The sequence below is a fragment of the Gossypium hirsutum genome, chromosome D04, assembly GCF_007990345.1.
Source record: "Gossypium hirsutum isolate 1008001.06 chromosome D04, Gossypium_hirsutum_v2.1, whole genome shotgun sequence".
NCBI classification, from domain to species: Eukaryota; Viridiplantae; Streptophyta; class Magnoliopsida; order Malvales; family Malvaceae; genus Gossypium; species Gossypium hirsutum.
In genome coordinates this window covers 49419096-49441444 of record NC_053440.1, presented here as the reverse complement: position 1 = coordinate 49441444, position 22349 = coordinate 49419096, and the positions used below count along the sequence as shown (strand labels likewise).

The 22349-nt window shown below is 33.7% G+C and overlaps 2 protein-coding genes across 4 annotated transcripts; both read left to right on the top strand.

Moving 5' to 3' along the window:
- The first annotated feature begins 7881 nt into the window (after positions 1-7881).
- On the top strand, positions 7882-15686 carry LOC107899599 (uncharacterized). Its single transcript, XM_016825359.2, has 24 exons — positions 7882-8442; positions 8564-8635; positions 8737-8780; positions 8867-8978; positions 9074-9145; positions 9467-9529; positions 10465-10542; positions 10642-10734; positions 10894-11013; positions 11201-11287; positions 11379-11588; positions 11676-11723; positions 11901-12155; positions 12491-12597; positions 12809-13053; positions 13216-13284; positions 13380-13444; positions 13557-13726; positions 13896-13974; positions 14147-14402; positions 14538-14583; positions 14967-15075; positions 15244-15306; positions 15437-15686. The coding sequence occupies exons 1-24, from the start codon at positions 8125-8127 to the stop codon at positions 15515-15517; spliced, it is 2862 nt and encodes a 953-aa protein (XP_016680848.1). The 5' UTR covers positions 7882-8124; the 3' UTR covers positions 15518-15686.
- Positions 15687-19136: 3450 nt separating this feature from the next.
- LOC107899598 (uncharacterized) lies at positions 19137-21896 on the top strand. 3 transcript variants are annotated; one of them, XM_016825356.2, is made up of 4 exons: positions 19137-19534; positions 19880-19949; positions 20047-20137; positions 21536-21896. In XM_016825356.2, exons 1-3 carry the CDS (start codon positions 19205-19207, stop codon positions 20094-20096), a joined length of 450 nt encoding a protein of 149 aa, XP_016680845.1. In that variant the 5' UTR covers positions 19137-19204; the 3' UTR covers positions 20097-20137; positions 21536-21896. The 3 variants fall into 3 exon arrangements, with proteins under 3 accessions (XP_016680845.1, XP_016680847.1, XP_016680846.1); XM_016825358.2 differs by having other exon boundaries at positions 21300-21896; XM_016825357.2 differs by lacking the exon at positions 21536-21896 and adding an exon at positions 20278-20507 and having other exon boundaries at positions 19162-19534.
- Positions 21897-22349: the final 453 nt, after the last annotated feature.

The following is a 22349-nucleotide window of genomic DNA, read 5'->3' as shown; positions in this document are numbered from 1 at the left end:
ATAAGTGCAGGGTTATGCTCTAAAGATGATCGAGCCCATAGCCAGTATGTTGGGTACATGACTTGTTTATAGCATAGCTTTACTAGAAACTATGAAATTCATAGCTCAATTAAAGATTTAATGATATCCTCTCATTGGCATTGTGTGGATTGATAAATATAGAACGTGGCCATAAGTTGCTTATTCTCGAACGAGCAATTTATCATAGTCATTTCTTGACAATGACCATATTAATCATTAAGAAGACATAAAGGTGGCAATGAGATAAAATAGGATTGTATTGAGTGAACGAATTTAACTCAAAGGAACCAAAAATATCATATGAGGGTAACACACATATGACGAAGTCATTGGACAAAGCAGTTGGATGAATCACTAAAGCCAAATTGTATATGTCCAATTGGTCCCTCCGCTAGCTCAACAAAAGCTCGATCGAACTACATTTGAATCAGAAGAAAATTCTACAACTTTGGGAATAATTTAATTGAGTCAATTTATTCGATGTGGAATTAAATTAGGTGGTCGTGAGAATTGCTCAACTAGAGAATTTGATTAAAGAATTTTCATGAAAAATTAATTTAGAAAATCTAAGTGATTTTTTGGAAAATTTAATTTTACTCAAGTAAAATTAAATTAATCAAATCAATTAAAATTAATATGATATTTTTGGAAGTTAATTTTCAAGTCAGACAATTGGTCCAATGGGTAATTAAATTTGAAAATTGCATCTAAGATCGTAAATTGGGCCAGGAGCCCAAAACTGAGACCAATACCCAAAAATTGGTTGAACCGGGCTCGGTATGTGAAATCAGGCCAACAGTCCAACCGGTGGCTAGACATGACTGGTTTGGTCGTCATTGACCCAGATTAAATCGACAGCAGCCGAACTGGCTCGGGGTGCCTTAAGGGTGTCGCACCTACATCACCAGATAGGGCGGTGCCGGTGGCTGTGACGGGACATCCCGATGGCCAGTGGCGGTTGGTCGTCGATGATTAAGCAGTGGAAGAGTTACACTTCTACTGGTACTCTACCAGAGAATTTGATTTCAAATTATTAGTCCAAAAATAATATTATTTTAATAGTTTAATATTTAATTTAATTTAATAGTTATCTTAATAGTATTTTATTATTTTAATATTAAAGTTATTATGTTGATATTAAATTAAATTTAATATTAAAATAATTAAGTTTAATTATAATTGAACTCTCTAAACTCTCATTATATAAAGAGAGCATTGGATCATTATTTACACACACTTGAATTCAAGAGAAAGTTGTAGGGAGAAAATTCTCTGAAGAGATTATTCCAAAAAAAAATTTAGAGATATTTTTATGATTTACAAGTTGACCCAAAAGTTTAGAGGAATTATAAAATTACCCCACTGGTAATTTTTGTGAAAAAATTTCTGATTCAAAACAATCCTACACTCGGCAAACGTGAGCTTGAGGATAGCGGAGAAGACTACTCGGTCGAAGCGCTCATCCTAGATTAATCGAAAAAGTACAATTTTGATTAAGTGTTTATTACTTTAAATATCACAACCAAGATCTTGTTTTGGAAAAAATTTTCAAACTCTGGTTTTTCCCTAAATTTATTTCCGCTGCGTTTTTCAAACTCGTTTTTCCAACAAACGGTCATTCATAATCTTATACATTGTTAGTAAAAGTTTATAGTGACAATTACATACCAAAGAATATAAAAAAAACAAACGGAATATTATAAACCAAATAATATTTGTGGTGATTACATGCACATGTTGGTCACTTGTGATCGCTCAGCGGTAGAGGGATATTGCTGGTAGTAGTTGGATGCAACGTACCTTAGACAATAGCAATAGTGTGTGCGGTCCTAGAGGCTTCCCTGTCGTTCAATTGCAGATAGTATTCCAATTCCCCGATCCGAGATGACGCATATATCATGTTGGGGGTAGAAATGCCTTTTCAACCTAGACAGAAAAAAATCTTAGTCGTCTGCTTTCTCTCTCGGTGTTATTGCAAATGCAATTGGAAGGATCCTCCGATTACCATCTAGTGCCACAACCAACAACAGCTGATGGGTATATCTACTATGCATAAAGGTATCGTCTATTTGTACCAAATGGCTTGTAGTACTAGAATTCTTGAGAGCACTGCTTGAAGATCCAAAATAGACGACAAAAGACTCGACAACCACGGGGCAAGCGATCGTTGTGGTACACGGGCTCTGTTTCAAGATCTCCTTCTTCTTCTTCTTCTTCTTCTTCTTCTTCACCCCTTTTACCGTCTTCCAATTCAATTGGAACAGCCTCTGGTTCAGAAAATAATGCAACTTCCGAATCGTCAACACTGGGCTTTCAAAGTGGATCCACATCAGATTTATTGCCATCTTTATTCTCGAACTCACCAACATCTGTCATGTTGGAGGTCCCCTCGCTGGTGGATATCGTAGGGAGTACATCATCCTTTCTCGTGTACGTGTCAGAACATCCAAAATCACATGTTGATTGCCAACCATTAGAAGTTGCTGCCATTCCCCAGTAAGTAGTCCCTGCGTTGAACATCGACCCACCGAGGTTCATCTCCCATCCACTAACTGAGTGTTGTGCAGGGGTCGTGTATTCTGTTCTACCACCAAAACCCGATATTTCGATGTTTTGCCTTCCACGATTAAAATTTAAGGCCAAAACGTATGAGTGTCTTCCCATTGATGATTCTGATATATCATAATGGGAACTTTCTAACAAAATGGTTAGACTATCGACATTTTCAACCGTTCTCACCTCTCGAATAGGAGGAGATGTTGAAGTCGAAATTCCTTCATCTGGCCCTGAAAATTCTACATATAACTTAAGAAACAGTGATCCATTGTTGATGTGCGTCTGCACCATCACCTCTAAGCCCCGAGCACCTTTGATATCGAATGTGTCACATCTCACAGGATCTACCAGAACACAAAATCGATACTTAATAGACGATACTTTCATTGTCGTAGATCCAACAATTTTTTGCCTAATTCTTTTTTGAAATTCTGGCAACCTTATGTTCTGGTTAAAAGCTAGTCGTGCTGTGTTCTTCAATAAAAAAAAACCACGCCATTCTCAGTGTCCCAGACCTTAGGGGTGTGCAAATTTCAGGTAAAACTGAATTAATTCGGTTAACTGACCGAATTCGGTTAATTGGTCGGTTAATCTAATTAATTCGGTCGGGGGTCGGTTAAATTTTTTTTAAAAGTTTGGTTAACGGTTAATTCGATTCGAAATCAGTCAGTTAACCAAATTAATCAAATTTAATAAATAATATTATAATATATAAGTATTTGGTCGATTCAGTTAATTTTTTGGAAATATAAATTAATCGGTCGGTTAATTTTTTATATGTTTTATACTTGTTTTAACCAAAAATAAATATATATATATATAAATTTCGATTAATTCAGTTAATCGACCGAATTAACCGAAAAAGTTTGATTCGGTTAACGGTTAAGGGTTTAAAAGTGTCGGTTTGTAACACCCCAAATCCGGTCTAAACGTTATGACCGAATCTGGCGATGTCACATTGTAACACCCCTTACCCGTATTCGATGCCAGAATAGGGTACGAGGCATTACCAGAACACATACACTTATAAACATGTTAAACCGACTTATAAAATTTCATTCAAATTTAAACTCTTCAAATTTTTAACATGCTTTTATAAATCTTCACATTATAACTTTAAAATACTATATTTGTAACAAATAGGGCTTCTGAGACCCAATACATACTCATGCAATTCAATACTTCATTTCCATTTCATTTAATTCACGATTCTCATGTTCACGATTCAATTCAATTTCTCAATTCAATATACATATCAATACCACAATAATTCATTTAATTCACATCATATCATTTTCAATTTCTATTTAATTCACGTACAATTCAATTTCATTAAGTTCAATACTAATACATATTTATCGTTTAACTTAACGTCCCCTTTTTGCATCATTTGACACTTCAAGCATGAACCTAGTATTTAATTTCCTTTCCACTCCTGTTTCCTATGCATATCACGCAAGATATAAACATTACACTCAACCATAGTCGCAAGCTAGTCTTTTTGAAGACTAACCACATGATAAACCATTTTAATAAAGATTACAGACTTTAAACCTTACCACCCTTTTATGATCACAAGCATATTTCCATCTAGAAATTTACCATCTCAATGCATAATTTTATAAATTTAATGTGGCATAATCCAACCACAACTTGGCCAAAGCCTAAGCATACACACCAAACATGCTAGCCAAATAAACATATAGTATTAAGCATTATAAGCATGGATAAGCACCACATTTATTTATGTATCAAACTTATCAACATGAGTTAATTCATAAACCATTTTTGACATTGCTACATACCAAATCATATACCAAGTATACCACATACACATACTATGAAACTTTATTTTCTCACATGAACTTTAACTATAACTAATAATGCACAATTATAAACATCATTTCTTTTCAATCGTTTATCGATTATAATCGAGCATATGGCCAATTATACACAAATCATTCATATGTTCTTCCAAATTTCCTCCTCCTCCTCTCCATTCCACATCCTTAATGTGTATAACACACTTAAACAACATTAACTACAATTTCACTATTCACTCACATGTATATTCAAAGTTGTCTATTCGAGTCAGAGTCACTAAATTATTTTTACCTGAAGATAAGAAACTCAAAATTAAGATCCGTAAATTTTCCCCAAAACTAGATTCACATATCTTCTTACCATAAAATTTTCATAATTTTTTGTTTAGCCAAATAGTACATTTAATTCTTTAAATTTTCCCTTATTTCACTGTTCGACAGTTCTGACCTCTCTTCACTAAAAATTAATTATCTCATTTTACAGAATTCAGATATTGTTTCTGTTTATTTCTCTTGAAAATAGATTCACTAAATATTCTAAAAATATAAAATTTATCCCATAATTATTTTTTTACAATTTTTTACAATTTTCGAAATTTAGAATAGGGCATTCCAAACTCATTCTGACTCTGTCTAACTAAACTTCAAATATCTAAAAATATATAACTCTTTTGCTTGCTATGTTTCTTTTATGTGAAAATAGACTCATTCATCTTCAATTTCATATATTATTCAGCCTATAATTAAATCTCCACCATTTTTGGTGATTTTTCAAAGTCACACAACTGTTATTGTCTAAACTGTTTTATTGCTCAATGTACTCTTTCATAATCACAATTCAATTCAAAATTCACTTTTCCATTTCTAAGTCGATATTCAATTTAATTCTACACCTGTATTCATTATTCAATTACACTTAGTCAATTTCCCGTTGAACACTTCAGAATAATAACAGATACTCGGTGGATTCAGCACATAGCAACCACCTTATTAATCAATGATGTTCGGTGGAATCAGCACATAGCAACCACCTTACTTATCAATGATGTTCGGTTCACATAGTAGCCTGCACATAGTACTACACATGTGACCATTATCATCCAATACACGTAGTAGCCTTCACATAGTACTACACACGTGATCAAAACTATCCTGTACGCATAGTAGCCTGCACATAATACAATACATGCGACCTATCATTCCGGTACACGTAGTAGCCTCCACATAGTACTACATACGTGACCATCACTTTCAATTTTACATAGTGGCCTACACACAATTCGTGCCACACATGTGATCATTTCTGTCACTTCATTCGTATCCATTTTTATTCCAAAGGTTCATTCGGGAATTTTTCACTTTTTCTCACTTTTTTTTATTGATCAATTTTAATTTCTCGTCTTTCTTGATTTATAACAATACATTTAACTTATATAACCTTCACACTATTCATTCCAGTCCAAAAATCATACTTTGGAAAATTTACATTTTTGCCCCTAAAGTTTCACAAAATTACGATTTTTCTCCTAGGCTCGTAAAATAATTTTTATTCAATTTCCTTGCATTTTAGGCCTAGATGAACCATTTTCATAACTATAGCAGCCCACAATACTCACTTATTCACACACTTGTGACATATTTTATAACTTTTACAAATTAATCCTTTTAGGCGTTTTCATCGAAAATTACTTAGTACAAATCGTTTATCACACTCCAAACATTCATATTCTTCCATAAAACATCAAAATACATGCATATCATTCATGGGTAAATTTTTAAACACAAACCCTAGTTCAAAACAATGGTAAAAATGGGTAAATCTTGTTACGAGGATTTCAAAAACGTAAAAATCATTAAAAATAGGGATAGAACGGACTTACAATCGAGCTTGGATGCTTGAAAAAACCTAACCATGGTTTCTCCATGCAATTTTTGGCCTAGGGGTTGAAGATGGACAAAAATTGGCTTTTAGTTTTGTTTTTAATTCATTTTAATAACTAAATAACCAAAATGCCCTTAATGAAAAACTTTGGAAACATGCCTAACCATACCATTTTTGTCCACCAACTTAACAAATGGTCTAATTATCATATAAAGACCTCCAATTTAAAATTTCATAACAATTGGACACCTCTAACATATAGAACTCAACTTTTGCACTTTTTACAATTTAGTCCTTTTGACTAAATTGAGTGCCCAAACGTCAAAATTTTCGAACGAAATTTTCACGAAATCATTTTGTGAAATCGTAGACCATAAAAATATAATGAAAATATTTTTTTTTCTCGTCGAATTGGTGGTCCCGAAACCACTATTCTAACTAGCCCCAAATTCGGGTTGTTACACGGTTAATTCGGTTAATGGTAGTTCAGGTCAGTTAACCGATTGAACACCCCTGCCGGACCTCACCGTTGTAATAAATAATAGCACTAATTCATCCACTCATTTCTGTCCAAATGATCTATTAATAGAAGTTCGAAACAAAAACATTATGCAAAAATATAATACTTTAAATAAATATTAACACGAAAAATCAATTCTTATGCTTACTTTTTTTAAAAAAATAGTATCGTTGCTCCAACTTATACCTTCCCTACGAACTTCTAATCTTCTGATCTTCTTTAAATTCTATTGCTCCAACTTATACCACCAGAGGCTGAAATATAGGTCATTTATAACCTAAGGGATAACATCCCACTCGTTTCTGTAAAAATGCCTCGGATAGTGGGGGGTTGAAATTTGTAGAGAAAAAACGCTTCAAGCAAGACGCATGATCAACAGCAGTACAGAAAAGGGTATCTAGCTAACTAGAAGCACTTCTAGTACTTTTACTGACAGTGCATCCTGCTTGGAGCGTTTTTTAGAAACGTTTCAAATATCACGAGATTTCCTGGATATTTTCTCAAAACCTATCTCATCAAAATTATTTTTTTTAGAACTCATGAATTCCTTAAACCCTAACAATAAAACCAAAAACTCTAAAACAAACCTAAAACCCTAATTAACATACACCCAAAACCCTAACAATAAAATCATTTTTCCTAAAACGCTAATTAATAAATAATAAAAATTAAATAAAACCCTAAAACCCTATTTAATAAACCTTAAATCCTAATTAAAAGAATAAAACTCTATTTTAATAAACCCTAATTAAACAATTAAAACCCTAAAATACACGAGGGGAAATGCGCTAATCTGGATGCGTTTTTCCCTAGCTCGCTGAACTAGACGCGTTTTTCCTCAGCGCGTTGAGCTGGACGCTTTTTACTAGTTAGGGGAAAAAAGCGCTGAGCTAGAAATGTTTTACTGATTTTCCCATAAAAACAACACCAACTGGTGTTTTGATAAAATTATCCTATTTCCGTTAATTTTGTAAAAAAAATACCCATTTCTATTATTATTTTAAAAAATTGACCTTTTCTGTTATTAAACCCGACTAGTAGATATAGATATCTAAATGGATGATATAATAAGCTATTGATTGAGAAATTGAAAAAGTAGAATCATAAAAGCACAAAGAGGAGAATCCAGGAAGAAGCAGACGAGTCAGAACTTTGGTACACTGCCGTCGAATATTTCAATAAATTAATGGAAGAAAACGAATTGCCACCAACTCCACTTCCTTCCTTACTTTTTATATGCATGTTTCAAGATTCTTTCTCTTCATCTACTTTAGTCATCACCTAAACGATCAGTATCTTCGGAATCTTCTTCACCACCGGTTATGACGTCCCTCGCTTGTGGCTCCACCCTCTCCCTCCTCCGTGCTGCCAATCCCAACAACACTGCTCGCTCTCTTCATCTCTCCTCAAACTTGCTTCCCGGTTTCACCCACAAATTACTGACTGCTTCTTCGTCGTCGTCGTCGTCAAAAACAGTGGGAGTTAGAGTCACACGCGCCGCTGCTCAAGTGGCGGACGCTGTGCTGGTGGATAAAGAAGACAAAAGTCGGGTGTTGAGAGTTGGGGTTATATGTGGAGGCCCATCAGCTGAACGTGGGATTTCCTTAAACTCTGCTCGCTCAGTACTTGATCACATACAGGTCGGGTCACCTCACTTCAATACAGTATAAGCTATACTTACATACATACATACATACATACATACATACACAACATACGTGTACAATACAGTAGTGCTTATTATCGTTTTATTCACTCCAGGGAGAGGACCTGCATGTGAGCTGCTACTACATTGACTCTCATCTCAATGCCTTTGCAATATCCTCTGCTCAGGTTTGTACTTTCTAATAATGATCATAAATGCATATCAACTTTGACCTCTTGTCTAGCAAAACATTTGATCAAATACCCACTTTTATTCTCACTCTCTTCAGGTATACTCCAATACTCCTTCAGATTTTGACTTTAAGCTCGAAAGGTGAGCAAGTTCATGTCTCTTCCTCCCTAGTTGCACTAATGTTGAAATTGGCTTGAAAGGTTGTTGAATTTCTCCATGTTTTGCAGTCTTGCCCAAGGTTTCCAGTCTCTGTCTGAATTTGCCGAGCATCTAGCTAACTCCGTGGACATAGTTTTCCCTGTAATACATGGTCAGTTTGGTGAAGATGGTGGCATTCAGGTGCATTACTATGGTTCTTCATTATACAAACATTTGCATTACTTCTTCGGATGTTTTATATAGTATACTTATTTTTTATGTAATGGACCATACAGGAGCTGTTGGAAAAATACAACGTTCCATTTGTCGGGACGGGATCCAAGGAGTGTCAACAAGCATTTAACAAGGTGAGGAAACTTTATTTCTCATATCACCATGATTAATCCGTTATGTACTTCTTACTGGAGCCTGTTTTGTACTTCTTGTAACATTCGCATTTGTTATGTAGTCATCTGCAATTTAGATAACCTATAATCAGTCCTAGACAAGTTATTGTATTGTCGCCATAGCTGAATGTGGTAAAAAGAACATGCAAGCGTGCTTTATGATCGTTAATAACGTATCCTGTGTTTATATATTAACAAAGCTTATTTCATTCTGAAGAACTCTTACAGATTAGTGTTAATTGGCTGTAATGGTAATTCTCATTTTCTTTAATTTTATTGCAGTACAATGCCTCCCTGGGCCTTAGCAAATATGGATTTGTAACAGTACCTAGTTTCTTAGTGCAGGTATCTTTCTTAAGTTTTCTTGATCATTTTTTATTGGGATCAATTATTTATTATATGTAAATATTCAGTCTCTCATGTTTATAGTACCTGCTGAACACACATGCACATATTCAAATGTTTGACTTTTATCTTGGATGATAGAATCTTTATTGGCTTACATTTGGTTCCTGCTATAGTGATTTCCTGTTATTTTGACTTCAATCTTATTGTTCCTCAAGATGATTTTGGGAGGTTATGTAAGTGCTAAAGTGCGTCCATATTCAAGTTTGACCATGCACAAATGCATGTGTGGGTTCTCTCCTAGACTATTTATTTTGTTCTAGGTCTAGACATATTCCGATTTTCAGTCTGTCTGATGTGCTTTGTATTTAGTTGATTTTAGCCGTGTATGATCCATATTGTACTTGTAAACTCCTCCAAAAAGAAAAAGCACTGAAGTGCTTCACCTGCTTCGCTTTTACTTACATGCTAAGATAATTCCTTGAACCCTGGATAGTAAACCTCTATAGTTGCCATCTTTTTCTTAGGTGGAAAATTTTGATCCAGGGTATACCCTGCAGGGATTTAAATCGCAGTTACGGCCGCGTTTTCGGTCGCATTGCGTTTATCTCGGTTGCGGACATAACGGATGCTATTGTGGTTATTGCAGGTATCGTGGTCGTGAATTTTGAAAAAAATTCACACAACTTATTATAAAATATAATAGCGGTTTCGGACAGTGCCGCTACCGTTATATAACGGCCGCTATTTCAGTAACGGACCGCTATTTAAATCCCTGATTACCCTGTATTTTAGTGTTGGAAATTCTAAAAGCAATCTCTTTACTTGTTTTAGAACTGATGCATATCTGTTGAATAATAGAACTTGTATAGGCACTTTGGAATTAAATGCATCTTTTTATATAGTGTGCTATTGAAATATTGATGGTATTTTAGGGAAGTGAAGTGAACCAAGATGAATTATCTGAATGGTTTGTAAGCAACCATTTGGACGTTAACTCCGGGAAAGTTGTGGTAAGTCATACTTTATACTCTACGAAGTTTCGTACATATATCCATAATGAGTTAAATTTGACAGACCTTATGTATTGAAATCATAACAAATTTTTCTAGGTAAAACCAACAAGAGCAGGTTCAAGCATTGGTGTCACAGTTGCATATGGTGTTAGTGATTCACTTACAAAGGCTAATGAAATTATTTCACAGGTATATCAAGTTTTCATACACAATATTAATCCACTGTTATTATCTCAAACCTTGGACTGTGCTGGAGGAGAAACTGGCTATAATTTCTGACTAAGAAATGTTGTTTTGAAGCAGCCATCGGTGTAACTAACGAATTCTGTCCTTTTTTTTCTTGGAAAGGGAATCGATGATGGAGTCCTCGTTGAATTATTTCTCGAAGGAGGGAGTGAATTCACAGCCATTGTTCTTGATGTGGGCCAAGGTTTTGATTGCCAACCTGTTGTGCTACTGCCAACTGAGGTAACATATTAAACCTACATAAGATGGATTATATCCTACAGATATAAGTTTTCTATCAACAATTTTATGTCTTTTTATCCACATTTTAGGAAAAAAATTTCCCTTGAAGTTTGATATGAGTAATTTTATCACTTTAGAGGCTGACATGGATGACATGGTATTTAACACAATGGAATCTGTGGCTCAGGTGGAGCTTCAATTTCAAGGTAGTGGTGATGTAAGGGAGAAAGATGCAATTTTCAATTATAGAAGGAAGTATCTTCCCACACAACAGGTCTCTTAATGCATCCCTTTATGGTTTTGAGTTTCTTATTTGATGATAATATAATTGTCTTCCTAATTCGAAAATATTTCTGTAATTCAAGGTTGCATATCACACCCCTCCTCGTTTTCCTATTGAAGTAATCAAAAGTATCCGAGAAGGTGCATCTTTGTTATTTCAAAGGCTTGGTTTGCGTGATTTTGCTCGAATTGATGGCTGGTTTTTGCCTTCTTCCACAAAAGCATTATCGTCTTCTGAAGATAAATTTGGAATCACAGAATTTGGTACGGTTCTATTTACTGACATCAACTTGGTAAGATCAAATCTCTGATTTTTTATTTTACTGTCTGCTTTGGTGTTTCCTTATATCTCATACCACGTTTTCCATATTATCGGTCAGATTAGTGGGATGGAACAGACAAGTTTCTTGTTTCAGCAAGCTTCAAAGGTACTTCTGAACTGATATAGAAGTTTAACTATAGCTTCTAACTGGCATGGAAAAAATCCATTTATGACTCCTTTATATGATTATGGTATTTTTAAGTATGGAAGCTTTTGTCCTTTCTCTCTAGTTTTACTGAATCAGACAGCACCTAAACCCCCAAACATGCAATTTTTTTTCCAGGTTGGATTTTCTCATTCGAACATTCTGCGAAGCATTATTAGTCGAGCTTGCTTGAGGTTTCCTGAGCTGGCAACATATAGTAGTAAATCAAGTCAGTTTCAGAAAAATATAAAATCCTCTAAGCTTAATGGAACATCCAAAGGGCATGAAGGCTTTCGTAAAGTCTTTGTACTTTTTGGAGGAGACACTTCAGAGCGGCAAGTATCCCTTATGAGTGGAACTAATGTTTGGCTCAATTTGCAAGGATTTGATGATGTAAGCTATTATTATTGCTTTGTATATAAGACTTATATTTCAGATAGGTAATAGATTTGTTCACAACTTCACATCATCTCTGGCTATAAAATATTGGCATCTAACACAAGAAATTAGCACTAGTTGATGGAGGTTATGGTAACTCTTAACATAAATTACCAATCTTTTCTCATATATTTGTGAATTGTTCTTGTACTTTTTGGCTTCTACTTATCCAGCTTAGAGATTATACTCTGTGATTTATAAGAAAAGAAGCAAAACCCTTTAATTTATAGCATGATCAAGTGTTTTATAGGTATGGTACTTTCTAATATATGTGATACTGGTGTCTACAGCTTGATGTAACTCCCTGTTTGCTTGCTCGCTCGAGTGACCATTCATCTACTACAGATTCAGATAAAAAGGACCCCGGTTTGAACTCCATTGAAGTTTGGTCATTACCGTAAGTATAGCTTTTATATATCTAGCCACACATCTTTTTTCTTTAAAAGCATAGTTTTCTAGGATAACTTTTCCTTCTTATGGTCTTTCCATTTTCCTTTTCTCATTACCCATTGGTCTATCATGGAAGCAGCTAATCTTGGAATTCCATATCTTGTTAATCTAATTTGACAAGTGAAATTATGTTTCTTTTTTTTTATTATTACATGCAGGTACTCTCTTGTGTTGAGACATACAACAGAGGAAGTCCTTGATGCATGCATGGAGGCAATTGAGCCAGCTCGAGCTGCCTTGACGTCTCACTTAAGAAACCAAGTGATGAATGAACTCGCTGAAGGTTTGACGAAACATGGTTGGTTTACTGGATTTGATATAGCTGATGAGTTACCTGTGAGATATTCACTGAAGGAGTGGATCAAGTTTGCCAAGGAAGTCGAAGCAACAGTTTTTATTGCAGGTTCAGTTTCTTGGCTACTAACTTAGTAATGGTGAATGGCTCATTATGTATTCCATTTCTTGTTGAAATGATAGCCTAATAATTGTGTATTTGGCAAAATTCTTAAATTACACCGATATATTTTCATTTTTTTTTCAATGACCAACTTAATATTAATTGCAGTGCATGGAGGCATAGGTGAAGATGGCACACTTCAGTTTTTGCTGGACACTGAAGGAATTCCGTATACAGGTTCATCCTCATTGCTTCTTTATATATCAAGATTTATCTGTTCTTTTTACGGTTAATCAATTTTAATTTCTTTCTGGTTCTCTTTTCCCGTGAAGGTCCTGGTGCAATGGCTTCAAAAACTTGCATGGATAAAGTTGCAACATCTCTGGCTCTTGAGCATGTATGTTAGCAAATAGATATATGATACTTGAAATTCAAACAGATTTTCTTTTCCTCCTTTTGTTTGAGTAGATTTTTATTTACTAAGCAACCTACTCTATGGAAATCAACAGCTAAAAGACAAGGGAGTTCTTACCATAAACAAAGTTGTGAAGAAAAAAGAAGATTTGTTGAAAATGCCCGTTCGTCAGACTTGGAATGACCTAATCTCTAAGCTTCAGTGTGAAACGTTATGCATTAAGCCAGCAAGGGATGGATGCTCTACTGGTGTTGCAAGATTGTGGTAGGTTTTTATCTTCCTTGTTCAATGCTGAGCACTGACTTTGCCATTTGACTTTGATATTTTCATAATTTTTTATCTGCTAGAGCTTTCAGCTATGTCATTCAATACAATGTTCTGTGTGGTCTTATTCACTATTATGGTTATGATTCTAATCATCTCCTTCATACAGCTGTGCCGAGGACCTTGCAGTGTATGCAAAAGCCTTGGATGATTGCCTTCTACGGATTCCACCTAATAGTTTTTCAAAGGTATAAAAAGGACTTTCTTAATTGATTACCATATGCAGTAAGTGATAACTCTTCAAGCAACATGTTAATTTGAGTAAAACATTTTTTTCACTTGCATATTGCATGTCAAAATATTATATATGAATTTTTTATTTATTATAAACACTTGACTTCTTTTCAAAAAAATGTGTAGGAACATGGAATGATTGAGATGCCAAACCCTCCTCCAGAGCTCTTGATCTTTGAACCTTTTGTGGAAACAGATGAAATTGTTCTTTCATCTAAAACTGTTTCCTACGATACACAACGCCTTCTGTGGAAAGAACACAGTCGATGGGTAGAAGTAACGGTTGGTGTTATTGGAAAACGGGGATCAATGCACTCATTGAGTCCTAGCATAACTGTCAAGGAAACTGGTGATATTCTGTCACTTGAGGAGAAATTCCAAGGTTTGTCCATTTTCATTATTATGCCTCTTTTCCTTTAATTTAAACTGCTTCCGTCCTGATTGTAACATGGAACAGCTAATTAATGTTGTCTATGGCGTACATTATCTGCAATAATGATATGCTTTTGCTTAACAGGTGGAACCGGCATCAATCTGACTCCTCCCCCGGTGTCAATTATTAGGTTTGTCAAGATTCTTTACTCTTATGGAAAATTTTTCTTTGCTTCTATAACTGTTGTAGCATTGCCTGCAACACTCTTCCTTCACATTGCTATTTATGTTGCCACCCATAGATTAGCAAATATGGCTCTAAGTATTCCTCTTAGTACTTTGGAAGCTGATAGGCACTTATGAGGTTAAGTGCCTGTTAAGTGGTAACTAAACGTGCCTTGCAGACAGTACAATACGATATCCATCTCACTTCATTATTGATATATTAGTTCCCAGTTCCCGCTTACAGTAATGCTTAATTGCATATCTGATACTATTATAAGGCAAAGGCATGCACTTTCTTTTTATTCCATGGATTGATCTTTCAATTTAGTTAGTTTTCTTCTTCGATCAGCAATGAGGCATTGGGGCGATGTAAACAACGTATTGAGCTAATTGCCAACACCCTGCAACTGGAAGGATTTTCAAGAATTGATGCATTTGTTAATGTTGATAGCGGAGAGGTAAGTTCCTTCTATGATGTTATATTGTGCGCCTTACTAGCTTTCTGTTAAAACTAATTCTGGCCTGCCGATGCTATGCCGGTCTCTTTGAAGTCCCTTCCTTTCTTTTCTTTTTTTTCTCTCTCGATGTCTTAGAATCAAGCATCTTCCTGGTTATGAAATTTGCAGGTGTTGATCATAGAGGTCAATACGGTGCCTGGAATGACTCCTTCTACTGTGTTGATACATCAGGTAAAAGTAAAACCATCCTGTATATGATTCCCAATATGTTGGGAACAAGAGAATTGGTACATATAGCTTCAATATTAATATATATAAATATGACATATCTATGTTGTGCTGGCACTATATAATTTTTCAGGCACTGGCAGAGCAGCCTCCTGTATATCCTCACCGGTTCTTCCGTACACTGCTTGATTTGGCCACAGAGAGAGTAGTGTGAAAGTGGTGTTTAACTACGCTTGGTAGATGAATCTTCCTAGTGCTACTGAAGAATGAGGAGTGAAATGCAATTGTGAAAAGTTGAATGGCCAAGTTACTTATGTAGCAGCAAGTAGATGAGGCTCAAATGAAAACTCAAATACAATAATGATTTTTCTTTTCTTTTCTCATTTGCCTATGTTTTCTTTTCTTTTTTTTTTAATATCGATTTTGGATTCGATTGGTTCGGTTTTAATTAAATAATTTATTAAAATTTTATAAAAGAATTTAAAAAATAAAGAAAATTGATATTATTAAATTTTTTTTTATTTTGAGTCAAATTATTTTGGACGATTAACAATTATAATTTAAGCGAGATTGGACTATGTGATCAAACATCAAGCATTTTGCACTTGACATAACTAAAAATGATAATTAGAACGAGAAGTTTATGGATTAAGCTTTGGAGATGGCTGAGTGAGTTATAAAGGCAAAACCAAGCAACCCTTGAAGAATTTGTACCTGTAGGGGTGTATAAAAAAAAATTCTAAATTGAAAACACTAAAGTAAACTGGCTCAAACCAAAAAGCATTAAAATTTCGGTTTATTCAATTTTCTAATTTTTATATCCGATTTAATTGGTTTATTCAATTGATTTTCGATTTAAAAGCCCATAACTCATTTACATACCGAAATCTAAATTTAAACATTAAATCCAAATACCTATTAAAATTTAATAATTTTAAAAGCCTAAATCCATTAAAATTTAAAACCCAATGCCCTTTAATATTTAAAACTCAAATTGATAATTTAAATTTGTTATGATGTTTCTTTTAATTTTTATTATTCAATATATAAAAAACCCAAATTGATATATATTTATCAAGAACAGAAGAAGACATGGAAATTGTATGTTAGTCATGTAAGAAAATAAATAATTTTTGAGTTCATTAAAATTATTTGATTTAATTTTTAATATTTTCTATAATGAACTTGAAATAAAAATAAAAATAAAAATAAATGTAATACAATATATTAAATTAAAGAAAGAAGACAGCTATGTAAAAAATTTTATAAGTACCTTAATTTAAAAAAAAATTCCAACTAAAAGAAAAGCTAAAAATTGAACAGAATTTTTTTTTATTTGGTTTAGCTTTCTAAGATCAGTTCGATTTATTCAGTTTACATTGATAATTTAATTTATTTGATTATTAGTATAAAAAATTTGAACCGGTCGAATGCACACCCCTATCCGTATGCATTTGAGAGATCAACTCTGTAATCATTCCCTTCCAAATTGCTTTTCTAACACATTGAGGGTGAAGGGCCGGTGAAAAGACATTTTTTTCAATTGCATTTTGCAGAGGCTTTTGGCTCCTCATCTTTACAAATAGGTATATATTATTCTTAATTTTATTTATTTATTTTTACCCTTGAACTTAAAAAATGTTATTCATTTAAGCCCGTTATGTTAATGACGGTAAAAAAAAGAAGATAATGTAACTTTTGGCCCCTAACTGGATAATTAGATTCACTTTGATACTTATACTTTTTGTTTGGTTCACTTTGGCACTTAAACTTGACAATTAGGTCTATTTTGATCTTTAAACTTGAAAATTTTAAAAGTTTGATGATGTAACACTCTGAGATTGTGCCACATTCAACCAGTTCGATCGATTCAACCATCAAATCAACAATAATTAAATAAATAGTTAAAATTCATATATATATATTACTTTTTTTAGATATTTTAATTATTTATTTAATTATTATTGGTCCGACAGTCGAATTAAATCTAATTGGTTGAATTGAGAACTAGTGGTCTAACATGTTCAACCATTGGTTCAGTTATTAAAATATTGAATATTACACTTTAAGATTGTATCACATCATTATCTAAAAAAAATATTTTTCAAACTCAGAATGCTACATCATCAAACTTTTAGATTTTTTAAGTTAAGAGATCAAAATAAATCTAATTGCCAAGTTCAAGTACCAAAGTGAACAAAAAATACAGGTACTAAAGTGAACTTAATTGTCAAATTTAGGAGCCAACTTAAACCTACATGTTGAGTTCAAAAGCTAAAAGTTACGTTACCCCTTTTTTGTCACAATCTTTAATAGAATGGACTTAAATAAATAATAATTTTCAAGTTCAAAAATCAATATAAACCTACTTGCTAAATTGAGAGACCAAAAATTAGACTATCCTATTGTAGATTATTAAACTACATCTTTGGCATTATTTAAAAGTGTCCTACTTGTAGTGTGTCTCTGTAGTCTGCACCCCCACTGTTGCAATAAAAATTTCACCTTCATTACTTCTGGTGGGCTGAAGCTGACTGTCTACCGTGAGGCTTACAGGTTGTTTGGCTTTAAGTGTGTTCATCTGTTATTTCTATGGATGAACATGAACACTAAGTTAATAAATTTGAACTAGCGATGACCCTTTTTACCTCCCTACCTGCCCCACTCTTACTCATCATCTTATCAAAACATATACTCCACCAGGGTGTAATGATCAAAATTTTCACATCCCCTCTCTTTGAATTTAAACGCGTATTTCATTATTGATTTTACTATCACTATTATAATATTTAATTTTATCGTTAAAATAATTAAATTATTGTCACTGTTATTTTTTAACTTCATCAGAAATAATATCATAAGTGACCTACAAAAACTTGAATCGCAGCTCGAATAAAATATTTAATTAATCTTTATAATTGTAAAATGAAATATTTAATTGATCTATTAATTATCGAATCCAAACTCAAATGAAATATTTAAGAAAAAATAATAAATATTCAAATTTGAAGAGTAAAAGTTAAATGTAATATCATGTTAAAAACATAGTGAAATATTGTTGTCAGTTTAGAAGAACCTGAGTTCGAATGCATTGAAACGCATTATCTTTCTATTTAAGTGTTGCAGAGTAGACTTGTGGTCTGACCTAAAAAGTAGGAGGGATTGGGCAAAAATATAGATCTTTGGCCTGAGCTCAACCCAAATTTGCAAAAAGAAAAAAATATGTTGTTTTCTTATTGTTTTCTGTTGTTTTGTTGTCATTTCACTTTATGTTGATACTATTCTGATGTTTTTGTTTGAATGTTATATAACTTTTATTTTATGGTTAATTTTACTACTATTTTAGATGTATTTACTTGTTAAGTTGCACCTATGTTAGTGTGTACAAAGATTTTTTTTTAATTTAATTCAATTGGTTGGAAATATTTATTTTAATATTTTTAGTGTTTGTATTATATTTCTTTAAAAAAATTATATAAAAATCTAATATGGGCGGGTCAAGTCAGACCCGACTTTTAGCAATTTTATCCTAGTCAAGTTTAGGTAAAATTTTAAGCCTATTTTCGAGCCAGACCTATCAAACAAGTTTAAAATTTTGTTAAGACCCGACTCAAACCCGGGCTATATACAAGTCTATTGGAGAGGAACTATGAATAGTTTTAAGTATCGTCTAAAAAGACAAATATGATGAGAAAGTTAAAAAATAAAATGAAATGAAAAGTTTTCTAAACGATTTTAGTTAATTTCTTATGAGCAAAACCTAATCAAATAATTAATAAAAATAATTAAAATAATTAAAATATATAATTAGGGGGGAAAAAGTAAACTGATTTCCCTTTCTTTAAAAGCGCACACATCTCATTCACAAGCTTTTTCTGTCTTTAGGTTTTCAATTCATTTTATGGGAAAATCGCTGCCCGGCGCAACCAAGCTTCAACATCTCGCAAAGGTCACCGGCGCCGCCCACCATCTGAACACAACTGGGAAAAACCCAAAACCCACTACTCTGAACCGGCGGATTATAGGTGAAGACAACAAACCCAATTCCAAGAAGAAGATGGAGAGCTCCAGTGCCAGTCAACGCCTCCCACTTTCCGAAGTCGTCTCCGATTGCGTTAAGCGTTGGTTCAAAGATAGTCTCAAGGAAGCCAAAGCCGGGGACGTTAACATGCAGGTTCTTGTCGGTCAAATGTATTATAGCGGCTATGGGGTTCCCCGAGATGCCCAAAAGGTTTCTCCTTTTTCTTTTCCCCATTATTTGGTTCCTACAGGTTTCCTTTTTAATTTCATTTTTGTCTGGGTTTAGGGTTTATGCGTTGCTATTGTGAGTTTATGGTTGCTTAGGAAAATGCAATACATATTTACTAATGAATTTTAAGAATTTGCCGTTTTGCTGTATAAAATTCATTACAAGATGAAGAAAAGTTTGGAGCTTTTGTTCTATATTCTTAGGTTCCAAGATTAACTAGAAGCAGCAACAGGGTTTTTGGATTAGTTTATCTTATTTCTCATTTTGTTTCTTCCAACTAAGCTTGTCTTTGTTTCTAAGTTTAGCTTCGATGTATTGGTATTATAGGGAAGAATTTGGATGACAAGGGCGTCGAGGCTGCGGTCTTCAGTTTGGAAAGTCAGCCATAAGCATCCAGGTTCACCTCTGTAAATGTTAGTATCTTCATCACCTTGTAAGTGATAATTTCCTAATTGTTTGAAATTTGCTGTTTGCTGTGGTGGGTCTTTTATCAGGTTATAATGCGAGTGATTCAGATTCGGATGAAATCAAGAGTGATTCTTGAGTTTAACATACTTGGTCTCTGCATTTCGAACATTTAGAATCGTGAGTGCCTTATTGCTCTGCTCTGATCTTCGTTTCATTAATTTGTGTTCTTCACTGCTGTGAATGTTGTATAAGAATAATCCTATAAGATTTAGAGCTGTGAGTGCCTCATTGCTCGACTTTGGTCTTCATTTGTGTAGCTCGCATTTTTCACTGCGCTGAAGATTGTATAAAGAATAGTCATAAGTTCTGTTGCTGCTAGTTTGGTCACACAATTAAGTCTCTATCCCTGACTTTTGGGTGTGTATTTGACCAGAGAGTGCTGAAGTTGCACATTTTATATTCTTAGGTTTAGGACTCGGTCCTGTTATGTAATCATTGAGCATGGATAATTTATAATCTAGTTATTTCATATTATTTGCTACAAATTCACCCAAATCTGCACATGTTCTGTGATGAAACTATTTATATCGTAGGTTTGGACTATGGTCAGTCTAGACTATTTTCGTACCTAAATTCATATTCTTCTGTTAGATGATGTTTGTTTTATGTCATTCAGGGACGTTGGTTCTTGTGCTTGAGCCAGCCATGGATTAACTGTTATTTTTCCCCTTATCCCACTCATAGGACACTTTACTAGGCCTGATATGAATAGCACTTGTTTAATGGGATTTACTTGACTAAAGATGAATGGCAAGAGCCTCCATTACTTGACTTGTTTAATGAGCAAACATCTATCCTCATTCTAATTCCTTTTGAGGAATGTAGGGAAAGGGGAATGATGGGTTTTAATTGTGATAAGTCAAGCTGAGCTCTTTCATATACTTGTATTTTGCTCATTTACAAGCTAGATCAAGTAGGCTTACTATACTAAATAGCTTGACTTCATGCATTAGTGATCTCAAACATATTTGAGCTAAAGCATTGCAGAACCCTAATTTATCCAAGCTCAAAAGTGGCTTATGAGCTGCTCAGCTAAGGTGTAAGCCTCCTTTATGGGTTTGTCCTCCTAATTCCACCCTTGTTTAAGTGGTCTTGGTTCACGTGTAAAGCTTCTGATAAACTAGATGGAAAGCTCATTAAAAAGAGGGACCCATTTATCTATGTGCGCTTAGAATCGTTTATAACTATTTACTTGTGACACCTTTGGCCATTCAAAAGACAGCACGTAAAACTCTTACTGAGAATGAGCATATGGTCCTATATCCCATAATACATGCAGGAGTCAAAAGTGACTGCTGCTGCAGTGCCAATGGCGGATATTCTTGGGTTTCTGAACAAGCTTTATTTCAAATGCTTCATGGTTCAGGTGGATTGAATATCACGTGGATTATTAGATAATTGTGACCATCCTTACTTCCGGTTGTTGTTGTATAACATCTCTATTTGACAGCAACATGAATGAACAGGGTTTAATCCTCTCTTACAGGAAGTAATGTCTTTTCTACTTATTTGCAGGGTCCGCATGGTTGTCATGCCTGTTTTGTCTCCTTGAAAGTTCCTTGTTCCTGTGTTGTAACTCTTTTTTTTTTTTTGTTTCTTTTTTGTAATTTGGTTTTGGTTTTTATAAAGTGCTTTTTTATAAAAATAAAAATAAAAAAATAAAATAAATACACAAGTCATCTGTTTATTATCATAATATAACTTGTTAATGTTGCCTTTAGACGCAGGAACAGTGTTGAATTATGATTTTTCTGGAGAAAAAATCCGTTTGATCCAAATATTTATGTTATCATATGAAGAACAAGATGTATATTATCGTACTTATTAGCACTTTGATCTCATTAGCAGTTTATAAAAGAATGCATATTAACCAGAATGCATGTACAGTTGCATATTTATCTGGTACAGTAATTGACATGGTCAAGGATTATGATTCTCTCCTACACAAGGAATGAGTCAAATGTGAACTAAATAAGGAAAAAAACAGAACATTACTTTCTTGGAAGTTTTATAAGTTATTATAATATTCAATAATAGAGCATAATCTATTTGTTAGACAAAAATTAAGTATAAATAAATAGAGTTGAGAGAGTCAATAATATATAATACAAGAAAAAAATAAAAAAATAAGAATATATATACATGTACATGTATGGGGTTCAATTGAAATGGTCAAATGGAATAACCAAAAAAGTAGAAAAGATAAGTTTATTTATTTTCACTCACTTGAGTCATGCTTATTATATATATACATAGAGGAGTAAAATTTGATTTGAAAATTGAGTTAAAATAGGATTAATAATTTCATTTATCAAAAGAAAGACATTTG

What these genes read in the sequence shown, in the direction of transcription:
- LOC107899598 (XM_016825356.2), top strand. Translation starts at nt 19,205, where the DNA reads ATGGGAAAATCGCTGCCCGGCGCAACCAAGCTTCAACATCTCGCAAAG. An exon ending in TTCCCCGAGATGCCCAAAAG is followed by an intron (nt 19,535 to 19,879) that starts GTTTCTCCTTTT and finishes TTGGTATTATAG; the next exon opens with GGAAGAATTTGGATGACAAG. An exon ending in AGTCAGCCATAAGCATCCAG is followed by an intron (nt 19,950 to 20,046) that starts GTTCACCTCTGT and finishes GTCTTTTATCAG; the next exon opens with GTTATAATGCGAGTGATTCA.
- LOC107899599 (XM_016825359.2), top strand. Translation starts at nt 8,125, where the DNA reads ATGACGTCCCTCGCTTGTGGCTCCACCCTCTCCCTCCTCCGTGCTGCC. An exon ending in GTCAACAAGCATTTAACAAG is followed by an intron (nt 9,146 to 9,466) that starts GTGAGGAAACTT and finishes ATTTTATTGCAG; the next exon opens with TACAATGCCTCCCTGGGCCT. An exon ending in CTAATGAAATTATTTCACAG is followed by an intron (nt 10,735 to 10,893) that starts GTATATCAAGTT and finishes TTTCTTGGAAAG; the next exon opens with GGAATCGATGATGGAGTCCT.